At 43.9% G+C, this 17,602-nt stretch overlaps 2 protein-coding genes across 2 annotated transcripts in view; one reads left to right on the plus strand and one right to left on the minus strand.

Annotated features, from left to right (window-relative positions):
- The window catches only part of LOC124716672, a 380,414-nt gene that overhangs the window by 182,649 nt on the left and 180,163 nt on the right, over window positions 1–17,602 (minus strand). The window lies entirely within an intron of this gene.
- The window catches only part of LOC124716673, a 37,565-nt gene continuing 20,168 nt past the window's right edge, over window positions 206–17,602 (plus strand). Inside the window, exons 1-2 of the mRNA XM_047243210.1 lie at window positions 206–293; window positions 772–1,553. Coding sequence (XP_047099166.1) covers window positions 206–293; window positions 772–1,553 — 870 coding nt within the window. The remainder of the gene's footprint in view (window positions 294–771; window positions 1,554–17,602) is intronic.

Consider the following 17,602-nt stretch of genomic DNA (forward strand, 5'->3'; position numbering starts at 1 on the left):
CGGTACGTCGACGATATTCTACGCCCCGTTTTGTTACAGTTCTTGGTAAGCCATCCTGGACTTACATTTCGTCCACCTGCGCACGGTGAGAGTTTCTGCTGCTAGTCTTTGTCCTCGTCAAACCCTACCTTGACGAGCAACGTCGCCGGATATCTCCCCAACTGAGAAAGTTTAGAGCATTAGGGGTAGCGCGCTTTAACCAGCAATGGACTGCAAAGTATGCAGATGGAGAGACTTGTCGTCGCCGGATATGAGTTGTCCACAGGATCCAGAAGCTCGGGAAACAGACGCAGGTTAACACAAATATGAAACAGCCGCAGTTGGCAGCGCGCTCCCCGTTACGTCTGCTGGCGACCTCATTAATAATTCCCCGAGACCTCTGCGGAAGCGACGCGCCCGGGATTACCCTCACAGCAACAGGTTTCAGCCAGCGGGCGGTGGTGGTGGTGGTCGCCGCAGCAGAAAAAACATCTCCTCCCTTCCGTGTTCCAGGAGCATTTACATCTGTTCCATATTTAAGACTCGGAATGTGTTTTACACTTCCCTGAACACAATTCGGCAATAAATTTCATACTAGGTGCCTTAACATTCTATACAAATAATTCATTCAAGTACTTAACCAGTAGATGTGCCGCAATCTGTTACCAGAAAACCGACTCTTATTATTCACGCAGTCTATCCTACGAACCACGGATGGAGATAACAGGGTGAATTCGACGTTTGCAGGTTGTGAAAAGGTAATTTCCAGGGTAACCCAGTAACGTGTTGTAGGACAGCGATTCATCATCACCATCATCATCACCATCATCTTCACAGCCATTAGCGCCTTCATCATCATCTGTATAGTCATAACCACCATCATTATCTACGTCGTCTACATTGCCTTCATCGTAACAAGTGTAATTATCATCTACGTCGTCTACATTGCCTTCATCGTAACAAGTGTAATTATCATCTGCATCGTCACCAGCGTCGTCATCGTCACCAGCATCATCATCATCACCAGCATCATCATGGTCGTCAGTGCCATTATGGGTACCAGCTATGTTACCATCACCAGCATCGTCATCACCAGCATCGTCATCACCAGCAACATCGTCATCACCAGCAACATCGTCATCACCAGCAACATTGTCATCACCAGCAACATCGTCATCACCAGCAACATCGTCATCACCAGCAACATCGTCATCACCAGCAACATCGTCATCACCAGCAACATCGTCATCACCAGCAACATCGTCATCACCAGCAACATCGTCATCACCAGCAACATCGTCATCACCAGCAACATCGTCATCACCAGCAACATCGTCATCACCAGCAACATCGTCATCACCAGCAACATCGTCATCACCAGCAACATCGTCATCAGCAACATCGTCATCAGCAACATCGTCATCAGCAACATCGTCATCAACAACATCGTCATCAACAACATCGTCATCAACAACATCGTCATCAAAATCAGTGCCGTCATCGTCACCAGTGCCGTCATCAGCAACAGAGCCTTCATGTCATCAGTGCCTTCATTTTCATCAGTGCCTTCATCAGTGTGTCATCATCACCACCATCATCATCGTCATCAGTGGCACCAATCTGACATCCACTGGTAGATAAGGAACTTCTCCAAATTTTTTCACTCATTACAATCGTCAAAGACACATCCAGGTGGCTCCTGCATGTTTCCTACATCACCTACTCTGGTTCCATTGTATTAACTGACTCGCTATTTTCTTAGCTTTCGTAATCCAGCAAGCAACATTCATGGTCCAGCTGTCGTCCACAAGCCTTGATACATGTCCCGCCCACTCTTTTATTATTATTATTATTTCTTTTCCTTCTCAGACGTTATGTCTGATTAAAAATGGAAAGTAACGCAGACCTTGATCAAGCGTGACTTCCTTTTAACTGTTATATTGCATTTAGGAACTTTCGGGTAATTGAACATGTATCAATAATTACAGATTTCTGTAGTTGTATATATACGTTTGGATATAGCTGTATTGCATTGATGTACTGGTGGATATTGTGTGATATGACTCCTGTAGTTGATAGTATAATTGGTATGTCAACTTTATCCTGATGCCACATGTCCTTGACTTCCTCAGCCAGTTGGATGTATTTTTCAATTTTTTCTCCTGTTTTCTTCTGTATATTTGTTGTATTGGGTATGGATATTTCAATTAGTTGTGTTAATTTCTTCTTTTTATTGGTGAGTATGATGTCAGGTTTGTTATGTGGTGTTGTTTTATCTGTTATAATGGTTCTGTTCCAGTATAATTTGTATTCATCGTTCTCCAGTACATTTTATGGTGCATACTTGTATGTGGGAACGTGTTGTTTTATTAGTTTATGTTGTATGGCAAGTTGTTGTATTATTTATGCTACATTGTCATGTCTTCTGGGGTATTCTGTATTTGCTAGTATTGTACATCCGCTTGTGATGTGATCTACTGTTTCTATTTATCTGCATTTATCTGTTGTGGTATTGGGATCTTTAATAATATGCTTGCTGTAATATCTGGTGTTTATTGTTTGATCCTGTATTGCAATCATGAATCTTTCCGTCTCACTGTATATATTGCCTTTTCTTAGCCATGTGTTGGATGCGTCTTGATCAATGTGTGGCTGTGTTAGATGATTCGGGTGCTTGCCATGTAGTTTTCTTTTTCCAATTTACTTTCTTTATATCTGTTGATGTTATGTGATCTAAAGGGTTGTAGAAGTGGTTATGAAATTGCAGTGGTGTAGCCGATATATTTATATGAGTGATTGCTTTGTGTATTTTGCTAGTTTCTGCTCGTTCTATAAAGAATTTTCTTAAATTGTCTACCTGTCCATAATGTAGGTTTTTTATGTCGATAAATCCCCTTCCTCCTTCCTTTCTGCTTAATGTGAATCTTTCTGTTGCTGAATGTATGTGATGTATTCTATATTTGTGGCATTGTGATCGTGTAAGTGTATTGAGTGCTTCTAGGTCTGTGTTACTCCATTTCACTACTCCAAATGAGTAGGTCAATATTGGTATAGCATAAGTATTTATAGCTTTTGTCTTGTTTCTGGCTGTCAATTCTGTTTTCAGTATTTTCGTTAGTCTTTGTCTATATTTTTCTTTTAGTTCTTCTTTAAGATTTGTCTTATCTACTCCTATTTTTTGTCTGTATCCTAGATATTTATAGGCATCTGTTTTTTCCATCGCTTCTATGCAGTCGCTGTGGTTATCCAATACATAATCTTATTGTTTAGTGTGTTTTCCCTTGACTACGCTATTTTTCTTACATTTGTCGGTTCCAAAAGCCATATTTATTTCATTGCTGAATAATTCTGTTATCTTTAGTAATTGGTTGAGTTGTTGATTTGTTGCTGCCAGTCGTAGTTTTAGATCATCCATGTATAGCAAATGTGTGATTTTGTGTTGGTATGTTCCAGTAATATTATACCCATAATTTGTATTATTTAGCATGTTGGATAGTGGGTTCAGAGTAAGGCAGAAACAGAAAGGACTTAATGAGTCTCCTTGGTATATTCCACGCTTAATCTGTATTGGCTGTGATGTTGAATTTGTTTTGATATTAAGTGTGTTTTTCCAATTTTTCATTACTATGTTTACGAACTGTATCAATTTAGGGTCTACTTTGTATATTTCCAATATCTGTAGTAACCATGAGTGGGGTACACTATCAAAACCTTTTTGGTAATCAATGTATGCGTAGTGTAGCGACCTTTGTTTAGTTTTAGCTTGATATGTCACCTCTGCATCTATTATCAGCTGCTCTTTACACCCTCGTGCTCCTTTGCAGCAGCCTTTTTGTTCTTCATTTATAATTTTGTTCTGTGTTGCATGTGTCATTAATTTCTGTGTAATGACTGAAGTTAATATTTTGTATATTGTTGGTAGGCATGTTATGGGACGATATTTTGCTTGGTTTGCTGTGTCTGTTTTATCTTTAGGTTTCAGATAAGTTATTCCTTCTGTAAGTGTTTCAGAGACTGTGTATGGGACTGCAATGTAACTGTTAAATAATTTAGTTAGATGTGAACGTGTTGAGGTGAACTTCTTTACCCAGAAATTTGCTATTTTATCTTTTCCAGAGGCTTTCCAAATGTGTGTAGAATTAATTGCTCGGGTGACTTCATGTTGCAAAATTATCACTTCAGGCATTTGTGGTATCAGCTTGTATGTATCTGTTTCTGCTTGTATCCACCGTGCATGTCTTATGTTGCACCGGGTTTGACCATATTTTGCTCCAGAACTGTTCCATGCCTGTTATGTTTGGTGGATTGTCTATTTTAATGTGTGTGTTATCTATTGTCTGGTGAAATTTCTTTTGGTTTGTGTTGAATGTTTGGTTTTGTTTCCTTCTATTTTCACTTTTTTGTATCTTCTAAGTCGTTTGGCCAATGCTTGTAATTTCTGCTTCTTTTCATCTAATTGCTCTCTCTCTTCCTGTTGTGAGATTTTACCTAACCTTTTTCGTTTTTTGTCTGATATTTCATTTCTTATAATTTGTGTTAGCTGTCCGATGTCTTTTCTCAGTTTTCTATTCCGGTCTGTAGCCTGTGTTGCCATGCTGGTTTTGTGGGTTTCTTCTGTGTGTTGGTTGGTTCTCATCTCTGCCTAGTGTGTATATTTAGTGTAGTGAGTGCTCCTATATAAACCAGTAGTTGTAACTCTTCCATAGTTGTATTTTCATTTATTTTGTTGTGTATGATTGTGTTGATAGTTGTAATTGTTGTTTCGACTTGTGGGTTATTTGGTGGTCTGTGCAAGAATGGTCTAATGTCTGTATTTGTGTCTTTGTATTCTATATATGTGAGCTGAAATTTTTCTTCTATATCTAACGTGTGTGTCACTTCGTGTTCTATTTGTGCTTGTTCTGGTGGCTGTCTGAAGATTTCGTTTTCCTCTGATTGTTTGATTGATGTGTGTTGTTCTTTGTTTGTTTGCTCTGGGATGTTTGAGTCCATTACTGTATTTTCTTCTTCTTCTGATTGCACATTATTTTGTTCCAGTATTTGTTGTACTTGTTGTTTGATGTTTTCTAATTCTGACTTGGGTATCCTGTTATTTCGATTATTGCACGGATCTGATCAGCTAGTCGTTGTTTTGTTAAAAATTTTAATTCTGGGTATCTGGTAATAAATGTTGTGTGTACTTGTGATCTGTATCCAGTTGTGTTGGTTCCTAGGTTTGTTGCTTGGTAATGACAGAGCATGAGGTGTCGGTTAACTTTATCTGACCATCTCATCCTCTGTCTTTGTTTTCCTTCTAGAGTGGTTGGAGGAAGCATATCCCGCAATACACCTCTATTTGGATTTAAATCATTTTCCGTGTGGCTAGCAGTGTCGTTACCATTGTGGACGGGCATAGGGTTCAAGCGTCGTCCCCGACCATGACAGCGCTTGTCCGAGGCTTCATTAGTTCTGTCCTGAACCAAGTAATCACACTAAAAAGGGGGTCAGCCCTACTAGTGGTTTGTTGTTTTCGTCGCCTTTTACGATTGGCAGAACATAACCGGAGGCCTATTCTTTTCCCGGGCCTCCACGGGGTTTATTATTATTATTATTATTATTATTATTATTATTGTCACAATTATGAGTTCCACTCTAGTCAGTCCCATGATAAATTCATCTGTTTTCTGTCTCTCCCAGAAATTCCCAACATGCATCTTTCATTTCTCACTGAGAAAGCGTCAGTTTTTGAGTGATAATTTATTTACAGACCACGTCTAGTCCCACGTGTGTAAAGTAAGCAGACACACTGATTGTAAATTTTCTATTTCAGTGCACATGCACTTTCAGTCCTTACCGACAGCTGCAGAGGCAACTGTCCAGTTGAGGTGCGCCGGTGTTCTCGAATAATGTCGTCCACCCGATTCACCATGTCGGGACCAACGGCCTTGCCTCGTTGATTATACTGGTTATCGTCAGAAGTTATGCAATGTCGGGCGTGACCAGTACTTGAGTGTCACCATCTGAGTATGACAAGTGCAAGGCTGCTCCCCCTTTGTCTTTGAGGCAAAGGGGAGGATGGTTGGTAGTGTAAAATTCCCTATCACGAGACTTTGAGCCAATGTACTGGATTAAATTCCGAATTTATCAGCAGTATCTCATCAAGTCAGAGGACGTGACACTGTTTATGGTGATCCGTCCGTTGGATAGGGACGTTGAGCTCGGCGGCACCCTTCTTGCTATTCGAGAGGAGTAGGTTGTGTGCTGGCACCAGGTTTCACCCTGTCCCTTCCCTCATAATCATCCAACACAAACACTACACTACACTACACTACACTACACTACACTACACACACACACACACACACACACACACATTACAGTCACGTGGACTTATCACGCACACCTCTCACACTTTGCGAAGGAAAGGTGCCATTGCGCACGATGGACAGAATGACCATGCAATTAGACGGCTGAACCTGGCCTAAAGGGTCTCCCAGCCAACAATGTCGTATGACTTTACTTTTATCATGTTGGGAGCAGTGGCTCTGATAGAACGTCCAGGATGTGGTATCACCGCCAGACACCACACTTGCTAGGTGGTAGCCTTTAAATACGTCGGACCCGCGTGTCGCCACTGTCAGTGATTGCAGACCGAGCGCCGCCACACGGCAGGTCTAAAGAGACGTCCTAGCACTCGCCCCAGTTGTACAGCCGACTTGCTAGCGAAGCTACACTGACAAATACGCTCTCATTTGCCGAGGCGATAGTTAGCATAGCCTTCAGCTACGTCATTTGCTACGACCTAGCAAGGCGCCATTACCAGTTTATATTGAGATTATATAATGTATCAACAACAGCGATGTTCACCAATTGTGGATTAAAGTTAAGTATTCTACCAGTTACTCTTGTTTGGCTAGTCTTATTTCTCTGATCTGTTTCAGGCCTCACGCCAGCCTGCGTGAGCTTAAACCCGTGCTATTCGGCTACAAGTCATAGTGGATTGGCTGTCGGGTCAGTCCACAACACAGGAAATGGCTGGCCATGAAGCTCAGTTTCTGCACTTCATGACGCTTTAATTCTATAATAACTAAGCGTAGAATACGGTACTTTTCCTAGCAGGCTGGTCTAATGAAGGTAGTAAAGGCGCTGCCTATACATTAGGTGTGTTGCATACCTGTCGCTCGTTACCTCATTTCGATTGATTTTTTTGTGTATTTGATCGGTGTCTTTCTAGATTCCTACAGAAACCAAGGGCAGTGAATCACCTAGAAACTGAGTGAGAATATACACTGAACAGCCAAAGAAACTGGTACACCGGCATAATGTCGTGTAGGTCCCCCCGAGCACGCAGAGGTGCCGCAACACGACGTGGCAGGGACTCGACTAATGTCTGGAGTAGTGCTGGAGGGAATCCTGCAGGGCTGTCCATTAATCCGTAAGAGTGCGAGGGCGTGGAGATCTCTTCTGAACAGCACGTTGCAAGGCATCCCAGATATGCTCACTAATGTCCATGTTTGGGGAGTATGGTGGCCAGCGGAAGTGTTTAAACTCGGAAGTGTGTTCCTGAATCCACTCTGAAGCAATTTTGGACGTGTGGCGTGTCGCATTGTCCTGTTGGAATTGCCCAAGTTCCCGGAATGCACAATGGACATGAATGGATGCAGGTAATCAGACAGGATGCTTACGTACGTCTCACCTGTCAGAGTCGTATCTACACGTATCAGGGGTCGCATATCACTCCCATTGCACACGCCCCACACCATCACAGAGCCTCAACCAGCCTGAACATTCCCCTCCTCACTTGCAGAGTCCACATTCATCTGCTCAATACAATTTGAAACGAGACTCGACCGACCAGGCAACATGTTTCCGGTCATCAACAGTCCAATGTCGGTGTTGACTGGCCCAGACGACGCGTAAAGCTTTGTGTCATGCAGTCATCAAGAGTACACGTGTGGGCCTTCGGCTTCGGAAACCCATATCGATGATGTTTCGTTGCATGGTTCGCACGCTGACACTTGTTGATGACCCAGCATAGAAATCTGCAGCAATTTGCGGTAGAGTTGCACTTCTGTCACGTTGAACGATTCTCTTCAGTTGTCGTTGGTCCCCTTCTTGCACTATCTTTTACCGGCCGCAGTGATGTAGGAGATTTCACATTTTACCGGATTCCTGATATTCACGGTACACTCGTGAAATGGTCGTACGGGAAAATCTCCACTTCATCGCTACGTCGGAGATGCTGTGTCCCATCACTCGTGCGCCGCCTGTAACACCACGTTCAAACTCACTTAAATCTTGATAACCCGCCAATTGCAGAAGCAGTAACGAATCTAACAAGACACTTGTTGTCTTATATAGGCGTTACCGACCGGAGTGCCGTATTCTGCCCGTTTAAATATCTCTGTATTTGAATATGCATGCCTAGACCAGTTTCTTTGGCTCTTCAGTGTAAAAAGGGCCGCGGAAGTTAGGAAAGGTTTTTGTTCTACATTGTTATTTTCATGCCTGTTACTTGAAAATAAATGTTATTTGTAACACAATTGATACAGTCAGTGTTTAATTCCGGTTTTATTCGCAAATTGTTGATTTGTAACGTGAAACAAAGGGGTGAATTAGTAGAAACAGAAACAAAAAAAAAGTACAGGTTTATCATATATAGCTGGAAAACGCAAATTTGCTCAAAAAAGGCATTATTAAGAAAAACACAAAACAAAAATCGAGCTCATATAAAACAATTTTCTGTTACTCATAAACACCTTTTGCACTGATCAATGATAACAGGAGGCTCTTGCCTTTGATCGTGATGAACATATTACTGAGTGGAAAATAACGATAATAATTACACAGATTTTTATGTCTGTGCATGTAAACTGCACGTGCGTCAAAAGAAATAAATAAAATTGCAAAAGTTGGGCTATCAACTACTTTTTGCTACTTATATAATGGACTACATATTTTGTAAGGATATAAAATACACAAAGGACCGCAAGGAAGGATGTGCGATTCTAATCATATGCAGAACAAACAAACAAAATCAAAGAGAAGTCGTGGGCTCCCATTTTCACACACATTCATTCATGTTTCTTTCCCTACCAATACTGCCGTGATCCTACAATTTACGTACTACTATTTATATACTGTACACAAATTACCGTAGCTTTGGCAGGATACAACTCCACTCTTCACGCATCGCCCAGCACTACTACAGACTTTCAAATAACTTCTGGTCCAAGTGCTAATCAGTAGCCGGCCGCGGTGGCCGTGCGGTTCTAGGCGCTGAAGTCAGGAACCGCGAGACTGCTACGGTCGCAGGTTCGAATCCTGCCTCGGGCATGGACGTGTGTGATGTCCTTAGGTTAGTTAGGATTAAGTAGTTCTAAGTTCTAGGGGACTGATGACCTAAGATGTTAAGTCCCATAGTGCTCAGAGCCATTTGAACCATTTTTTTTGCTAATCAGTGATGAGCTGTGGAGTCAGTAGAGCGCAGACTGCCTCCGTTGGTAGTGTCAATGCTGGCTGTTGATACAGCGTGAATGGGTGCGCAGCCTGGCACATTTTATGATTGGCGACGTAATTATATACTACGTGACAACTACACCGAATTCGTGGACTTTATTGTCTATTGTCTCTGATGTTATGTTGCATAGTATAAGGATGTAAATGCTTTTATGATTATAATAATGGGCTATGGGACGAAACTAATTCCTCAATAAACAAATTTTACAAGCAGCTTTTGGCGGTAAATCATGATGGTTTTCAGTTACTGTCATACACTTTACACAGATGTCTATGGACGCCCAACTCGGCTGCTTTCTCCACAACAAAGAATTCGATTACAGCTGGTTGCTTATAACGAGTGTCTTGCTTAGACGCCATTTTAATGCTTCACTGCGGCTCTGCCAACTGTCGAAACTGTTCGAAACTTGCAGATGAAACATCGAGTTTGAAGCAGCTGAAAGGACGTTTCCGTATATATACAGGGTGTTACAAAAAGGTACGGCCAAACTCTCAGGAAACATTCCTCACACACAAATAAAGAAAAGATGTTATGTGGACATGTGTCCGGAAACGCTTAATTTCCATGTTAGAGCTCATTTTAGTTTCGTCCACCTACGCTCAATGGAGCACGTTATCACGATTTCATACGGGATACTCTACCTGTGCTGCCAGAACATGTGCCTTTACAAGTACGACACAACATGTGGTTCATGCACGATGGAGCTCCTGCGCATTTCAGTCGAAGTGTTCGTACGCTTCTCAACAACAGATTTGGTGTCCGATGGATTGGTAGAGGCGGACCAATTCCATAACCTCCACGCTCTCCTGACCTCAACCCTCTTGACTTTCATTTATCGGGGCATTTGAAAGCTCTTGTCTACGCAACCCCGGTACCAAATGTAGAGACTCTTCGTGCTCCTATTGTGGACGGCTGTGAAACAATACGCCATTCTCCAGGGCTGCATCAGCGCATCAGGGATTCCATGCGACGGAGGGTGGATGCATCATGTATCGTCGCTAACGGAGGACATTTTGAACATTTCCTGTAACAAAGTGTTTGAAGTCACGCTGGTACTTTCTGTGGCTCTGGGTTTCCATGCCATGATTAATGTGATTTGAAGAGAAGTAATAAAATGAGCTCTAACATGGAAAGTAAGCGTTTCCGGACACATGTCCACGTAACACATTTTCTTTCTTTGTGTGTGACGAATGTTTCCTGAAAGTTTGGCCGTACGTTTTTGTAACACCATATATATATATATATAGGGAAATCCGGTGTTTCTTGATGACGATGGTCGTTCAATAAATAAGGCACCAATATTTTTACAGCCGTTGCCTTATTTATTGAACGACCATCCTCATCAAGAAACACCGGATTCAGACTGTTGCATCCTGTAAACGCGGCACTGCAGCTAGCAGGCGTTTGGCGCCAGAAGAGAAAGTCTGCGGCAGATGGGACGGGTTCGGAGGCGTCATCCCTATTTCTGTCAGCGTCTCGCTTCCTCCGATGTCTGAGACTACGCTTAACGGCGCTTCTCCTTTCGCAGGAAGCATTAAAGGAAGACTGGAATCAAAGATTCGCGATGGTGCGGTTGTCACACACGGACTACAAGATTCAGTTCGGGAAGTGTGTGAAAAGAACTGTGGTATCACTAGCCCCAACTGGAGAAAAACGTTGCCATGGCTTACTGAAAGGAACTATCCCATCATTCACGTCAAATGATTCGCAGAAGCTTCAGCAAGCCGGAATATGAACTGCTGCACGGAAATTTGAAAATAGCTGTCCGCTGGTACAATTCGTCTGCCCAACGCATCTATCATACGCTCAACGAGATTTAAGTCGGGGGAACGAGCAGGCCAGACCATTCGTCCAATGTCCCTTCCTTCCAACAGGTTCTCCTGCTGCGCTACTGGTTGGCATCGTGACTATGAGTTCAAGGCCGGCCGCGGTGGTCTAGCGGTTCTAGGCGCTCAGTCCGGAACCGCGCGACTGCTACGGTCGCAGGTTCGAATCCTGCCTCGGGCATGGATGTGTGTGATGTCCTTAGGTTAGTTAGGTTTAAGTAGTTCTAAGTTCTAGGGGACTGATGACCACAGATGTTAAGTCCCATAATGCTCAGAGCCATTTTTTTTTTTAGTTCAGGACCGAATGCATCGTTAAAAAGACGCTCATGCAGAAGGAACACTGTGTCACATTTACGTTGACCGATGTGTGTACACCGTTCAAAGATCTGTGATGGTGCCAAGAGCATAGTGAGTGGACCAACAAGGTGTGGGCTCGGATGACAGCGGATTCAGTCTCCTTAGTGATTCTGGATGTAATCTCATAAGGCAGAAAATGGGAACAAATGGTTCAAATGGCTCTGAGCACTATGGAACGCAATGTCTGAGGTCATCAGTCCCCTAGAACTTAGAATTACTGAAACCTGACAAACGTAAGTACAGCAGACACATCCACGCCCGAGGCAGGAATCGAACCTGCGACCGTAGCGGCAGCGCGGTTGCGGACACAAGAGCCTTTGAACCGCTCGGCCACAGCGGCCGGCAGTGGCAGTATGTTATACATCCGTGTACATTGTGAAACATGATTGTTTTAGTGGTCTAGATGTTATGGTGTGGAGGGGTATGCTGACCTCCAGATCTCTGAATGAATTTAATTTAATTTGTGGTAAGGTCCTATTACAACGGTACTGGGCGCTACGCACTGTAGATTGAATAGTTTGGCTCGAGCTGCCACGAGCTGCATACAGGCGTTGGTGTAAGTCAACGGGAACAGTAGAAAATGTGTGCCCCGACCGGGACTCGAACCCGGGATCTCCTGCTTACATGGCAGGCGCTCTATCTTATCTCTGGCACGCCTCCCGCGAGACCCACATTCGCAACTTATTGTCCTGCACTATATTCATAGTGCCCCTGCTCATTATTTTCATTACTCGCGGCTTTACTGCCGACTCCTGTAAGAGTTCGGGCACAGTTTGTGCATCTGCACAGAAAAACATGGTCAAATGGCCGGTGAGCCTTATATAATTTGTTACACTCAACACTCAGCTTAATTGAGCGGTCCAGAGATGTGGCTGGTCCCAATGTTTGGCTACGTTTTTCGTCATTGGGTGCCAGCTCACACCTGTTGTAAACGCATTTTTCAAGCTGAAATAAAATATGAAAAAGCAATGCATTCAGGTATTGCGGTGAAGTTCAAAAATATTGAGTCTCTCAAGTTGATTTATAATTTTAACAAATAGTTTATTTCTATTTTTCGACGAATAGTCTTCAATATATTGACTAAACAAATGAATTGCAATCTGAGGGGCTTTTACGTAAGGGCGGAAGTTAATAACTGATGCGACAAAATGGCTCTGAGCACTATGGGACTTAACATCCATGGTCATCAGTCCCCTAGAACTTAGAACTACTTAAATCTAACTAACCTAAGGACAGCACACAACACCCAGCCATCACGAGGTAGAGAAAATCCCTGAACCCGCCGGGAATCGAACCCGGGAACCAACTGATGCGGCAACACTTCACTATAAAATACATATGTCGCGATCACGGCACTCGACAGTCTGTTCACAGTTCACAAAATACACTCTTGTCTGCTATCCTAATCCACTATATTGCGCTCAACTTGATCTTTTTCGAACGTCGCTACATACATACTTGTCTCCGATCGTGGCTACCAACCAATACCATCCCCAGACAGGCGGCACGCCAGGCTCTTAGCGTCGCTCAAACTCCACTGCCCTCAAACATGGCCACCCTATGCACCCTCGAATCGACTGCCTACCTCAAAACAATGTTAGCAAAAAAATTACGGATATTCTAAAACTAAACTCAGAAACATATATGATTCGTTGAAAAATATGGAAATTTTCCCGGCAATAACAATCCAAAGTTAATGTTTTGAACATGGCTGTGATCAGCATCCGTAATTAATTACAATGACACGAATTTCAAGCCAACCGGTTGCAAATAGAATTAAAATTCTTCAACTAGTTTTCAACAACCAACTACAAACTGTTACCTTACCTAACAATATCACAGGAAGGTAGAGTAATAGCAGGTAGGCATTAGAACAAACACTTAATTTGTTATGTCCTAGCCAGTAATGCCAACCGAGCCCGCTGCAAAAAGGTTGGCAGCATCAAAGTCCGGACGCCTTCCGCATAAGCAGCGCCAGCGATACAGGAAATCGCCGCAAGTCTGCGCGCGCCACCGCTGGCTTCTGGCTTCTTAAGCGCTGGAGTCGCGAGCGCTAGGACAGTTCTGTATTCGCCGCTCAGTTGTGCACTCGCCACCGAATTGTGTACTTGCTAGTCAGTTGTGTGTTCATCGCAGCAGAGTTGTTGTTTGTCGTCAGCCGACGCTGACCTAGCCGCTCCGACTCGAACTAGACAGATTTCTGTAGACACCGAGTTCACTACTGTGTTTCTGTATCTTCAGTAATAAAGATAAGTACCGACTTTTATTTAATCAAAGTGTTTGGGGTTTCATCTTTCTGTTTACTGTTCCAGCGGACCGGTCGGCCCGCTATTAAAAGTGTGGCGGTGACTTCGTAAGCCATTTCTACAGCCAAGTGTTTGTCGCTACGAACACCGCCACAAAACTGGCGACGAGGTCTTCCGAACTCGTGTGCAGGGCTGGTTCACCTTGTTCTTGTTATACTAATTATAGCTCTAAACTTTTGGGGGCTGGTTTAATTTGTGTTCACTATGTCTGCCGAATTACAACAGTTGATCTTGTTACAGAGTCAGCAAATACAAAGTCTGGTGGAAGCAATCGCCAAACAAGTGGCTAATCCTCCAACACAAAAGGAACAAGCACAGGCAGCACCACCGTTCCGGGCTTTTAATGAATCCAGAGAAGAATGGCGCGAATATTTCGCGCAGTTGCAGGCGCACATGTCAGTCTACAAAATCACAGGTACTGAGCGGCAGCTTTATTTAATTTCCACTGCAGGCGTGGAAGTCTATCGGCTACTTTGTAAGTTGTTCCCGGAATCCCAGCCAGAAGCTTTAGACTATGACGTTGTTGTTAACAAGCTTGCTGAGTATTTCGAGTCGCGAGTTCATGTGGCAGCAGCCCGATTCAAGTTCTTCAGATTAAAGAAACTGCCACATCAATCTAATAAACAGTGGTTAACAGATTTACGGGGCCTCACCCGTCAGTGCCGATTTAATTGTGTGTGTGGAGCTTCCTACAGTGATGTCATGTTACGAGACGCTATTACGCAAAACATTGCAGATTCTCGTATTCGTGCTGCTATCTTAAAGTTGCCTGACCCGTCATTAGAGACTGTGATGAACATCATTGAAGCCCAAGATACTTTTGACTATGCCGAGTGTGAGTTAGATCAGCCATGTATTTCTCAAATTGGCTGTGCTAAGCAAGTTAGGTCACGCCCGCGGCCCCACCGGCAGAGTCAGACTGTAAACACTAGCCGGCCGCGTCATGTTAAACCCATTCGTCAGCCGCGTGTGCAAAATGATAAAGTTAAGTCTTGCCCTAAGTGTGTTCTGGCTCATCCTCGTGAACGTTGCCCGTTGAGAAACGCGGTTTGTCACTTTTGTCAAAGGAAAGGACACATCCAGACTGTTTGTTTGCGTAAACGCAAGAACAATTCTAGTGCTGCCCAGCCCATGGATATTCATGTTCTTCAAAGCCAGCCCGCCCAGAAGGTCGCGTTTAAAGACTCTTCCACGGTTCGTGTGGGTAATAAACTTGTTCGCAATAAGCCACCCACCCAGCCCTCTGCTATGCGACCCAAGCGTAATTCAAACGCTGTAAACAGTAATGTACAGACTGCAAGTGAAGCGGGAGTTGTTGTTCCACCCGCCCAACCCACGAGTGGTCGTAAGCAGCGACCACGCGCTACACGCGCTGATTTTGTGTCTTCCGCCTCCACTGCACCGATCCAGAGACAGTGTAATAAACTATTTGTGAAGCTACGCATCCAGGATAAGACCTTCAATTTTCAATTAGACACTGGTGCGTCTGTGACTCTCATAAATAGTGCTACGTATGCGGCTATCGGCCGCCCTAAACTTTCAGCGGCAAAACATTCTTTGGCTACTTACAGTGGCGAACAAATTCCTGTGTTAGGTGTATGTAGCGTGCCAGCCACATTCCGTGGCAATACAAAAACAATTTCATTCACAGTGCTCCGCGCTACAGACAGTGTAAACATTTTCGGATTAGACTGTTTTGACTTGTTTGGCCTGTCTATCCAAGACAATGTGTTGCAAATTAATTCTGTTGTTGTTCCTCAAGACAACATAACCGATTTGTGTAAACGATACAGTGACATATTTAAAGACGAACTAGGTTGTGCTGCGAACTTTTCCGCTCATATTACGTTAAAGGATAATGCTCAGCCTCGATTTTGTCGTGCTCGTCCAGTGCCTCACGCCCTCCGGGCACCTGTAGAAGAAGAACTTCGTCGTTGGCAAAACAACGGTGTTATTCAACCCGTTTCAGCGAGCCAGTGGGCTTCTCCCTTAGTTATTATAAAGAAACCGTCTGGCAAGTTACGTTTGTGTGCTGATTTTAAGTCGACAGTTAATCCTCAGACTGTCATTGACTCTTTTCCTTTGCCTAGACCGGACGAGCTGATGGATAAGTTAGGGGAAGCTCGTTTCTTTTCCAAAATTGATCTCCGTGAAGCATATTTGCAATTGCCCCTCGACGAGCAATCACAACAGTATTTTGTCATAAACACGTCGTTGGGGTTGTTCCGTTTTCTGCGTTTGCCTTTTGGTTGTGCGTCAGCTCTAGCTGTTTTTCAGCGTTTTTTGTCACAACTTCTGGCTAATGTGCCATCGTGTTGCAACTATTTAGACGATATTGTTGTGTCCGGTCGGACGCCTGCTGAACATTTCCGTAATTTGGAGTGTTTGTTTAAAGTGTTGTCTCAGGCAGGCCTACGTTGCAACATCGATAAATGTTCATTTTTCCTTACGGAGATGGAGTATCTGGGACATGTTATTAACGCTCAAGGCATTCATCCCTCCCAGTCACATTTAGCAGCTATTCGTGATTTGCCCGCCCCTCGCAATCTGCATGAATTGCAAGCAGTTCTTGGCAAATTGACGTATTATATTAGGTTTATACCTAATGCATCACAGATTGCTGCACCGTTGCATCGTCTCCGCCGGAAGAATGTTCCGTTTGTGTGGTCAGCTGATTGCCAATCAGCCTTTCAGCAGCTTAAAGAGGCTTTATTGAATGATCGTTGTCTGGTCCATTACGACCCTAACAAGCCTCTGGTGTTAGCTTGTGATGCCTCTTCTTACGGCCTCGGTGCTGTGTTGTCTCACCGAGTCGGTAACACCGAACGTCCTATTGCGTTCGCATCTAAATTGCTAAACAAAGCTCAGTGTAATTATAGCCAATTGGACAAGGAAGCGTTGGCTATTGTGTTCGGTGTCACAAAATTCCATCACTACCTCTATGGTAGACCATTCTATTTAGTAACAGATCACAAGCCCCTGACGTCACTGTTTCATCCGTCTAAACCAGTTCCTCAGCGGACAGCTCAGAGACTACAACGTTGGGCTCTTTTGTTATCACAATACCAGTATGAGATATTGTATCGCCCTACAGCTCAGCATGCAAACGCTGACGCGCTTTCTAGATTGCCGATTGCTGCGGATGATGTCTTCGATTCCTCTGAAGACTCTTGCCATCAGATTGACGCCGATGAGCATCAATCCCTCCGGGATTTTCCGATTGATTATCGTCAGGTGGCACGTGAGACAGCTACGGATCCTCATCTGAGTTTACTATTACGTTTTGTTCAACGTGGTTGGCCGTCCAAGGCAAAGGACATATCGGATCCTGTGGTTCGTCGCTATTATCCGCAACGTCATCTGTTGTCTGTTTCGCACGGAGTTTTGCTGTTACGCACCGAGAATGACCAGCTTCGTGTCGTGGTTCCCCAAGTGCTCCAATCCAAGGTCCTCGACTTGTTGCATCAAGGTCATTGGGGAGTGGTCCGCACCAAGCAGCTTGCCCGCCGTCATTGTACATGGATCGGCATTGATAAGCAGATTACGCAGATGTCTACAGATTGTTCGACGTGTGCCGAACACCAAGCTGCTCCGCCTCAACGCTATTTTGAGTGGGCACGCCCTGCCGGTCCCTG

The sequence above is a fragment of the Schistocerca piceifrons genome, chromosome 9 (assembly GCF_021461385.2).
Source record: "Schistocerca piceifrons isolate TAMUIC-IGC-003096 chromosome 9, iqSchPice1.1, whole genome shotgun sequence".
NCBI lineage: Eukaryota > Metazoa > Arthropoda > Insecta > Orthoptera > Acrididae > Schistocerca > Schistocerca piceifrons.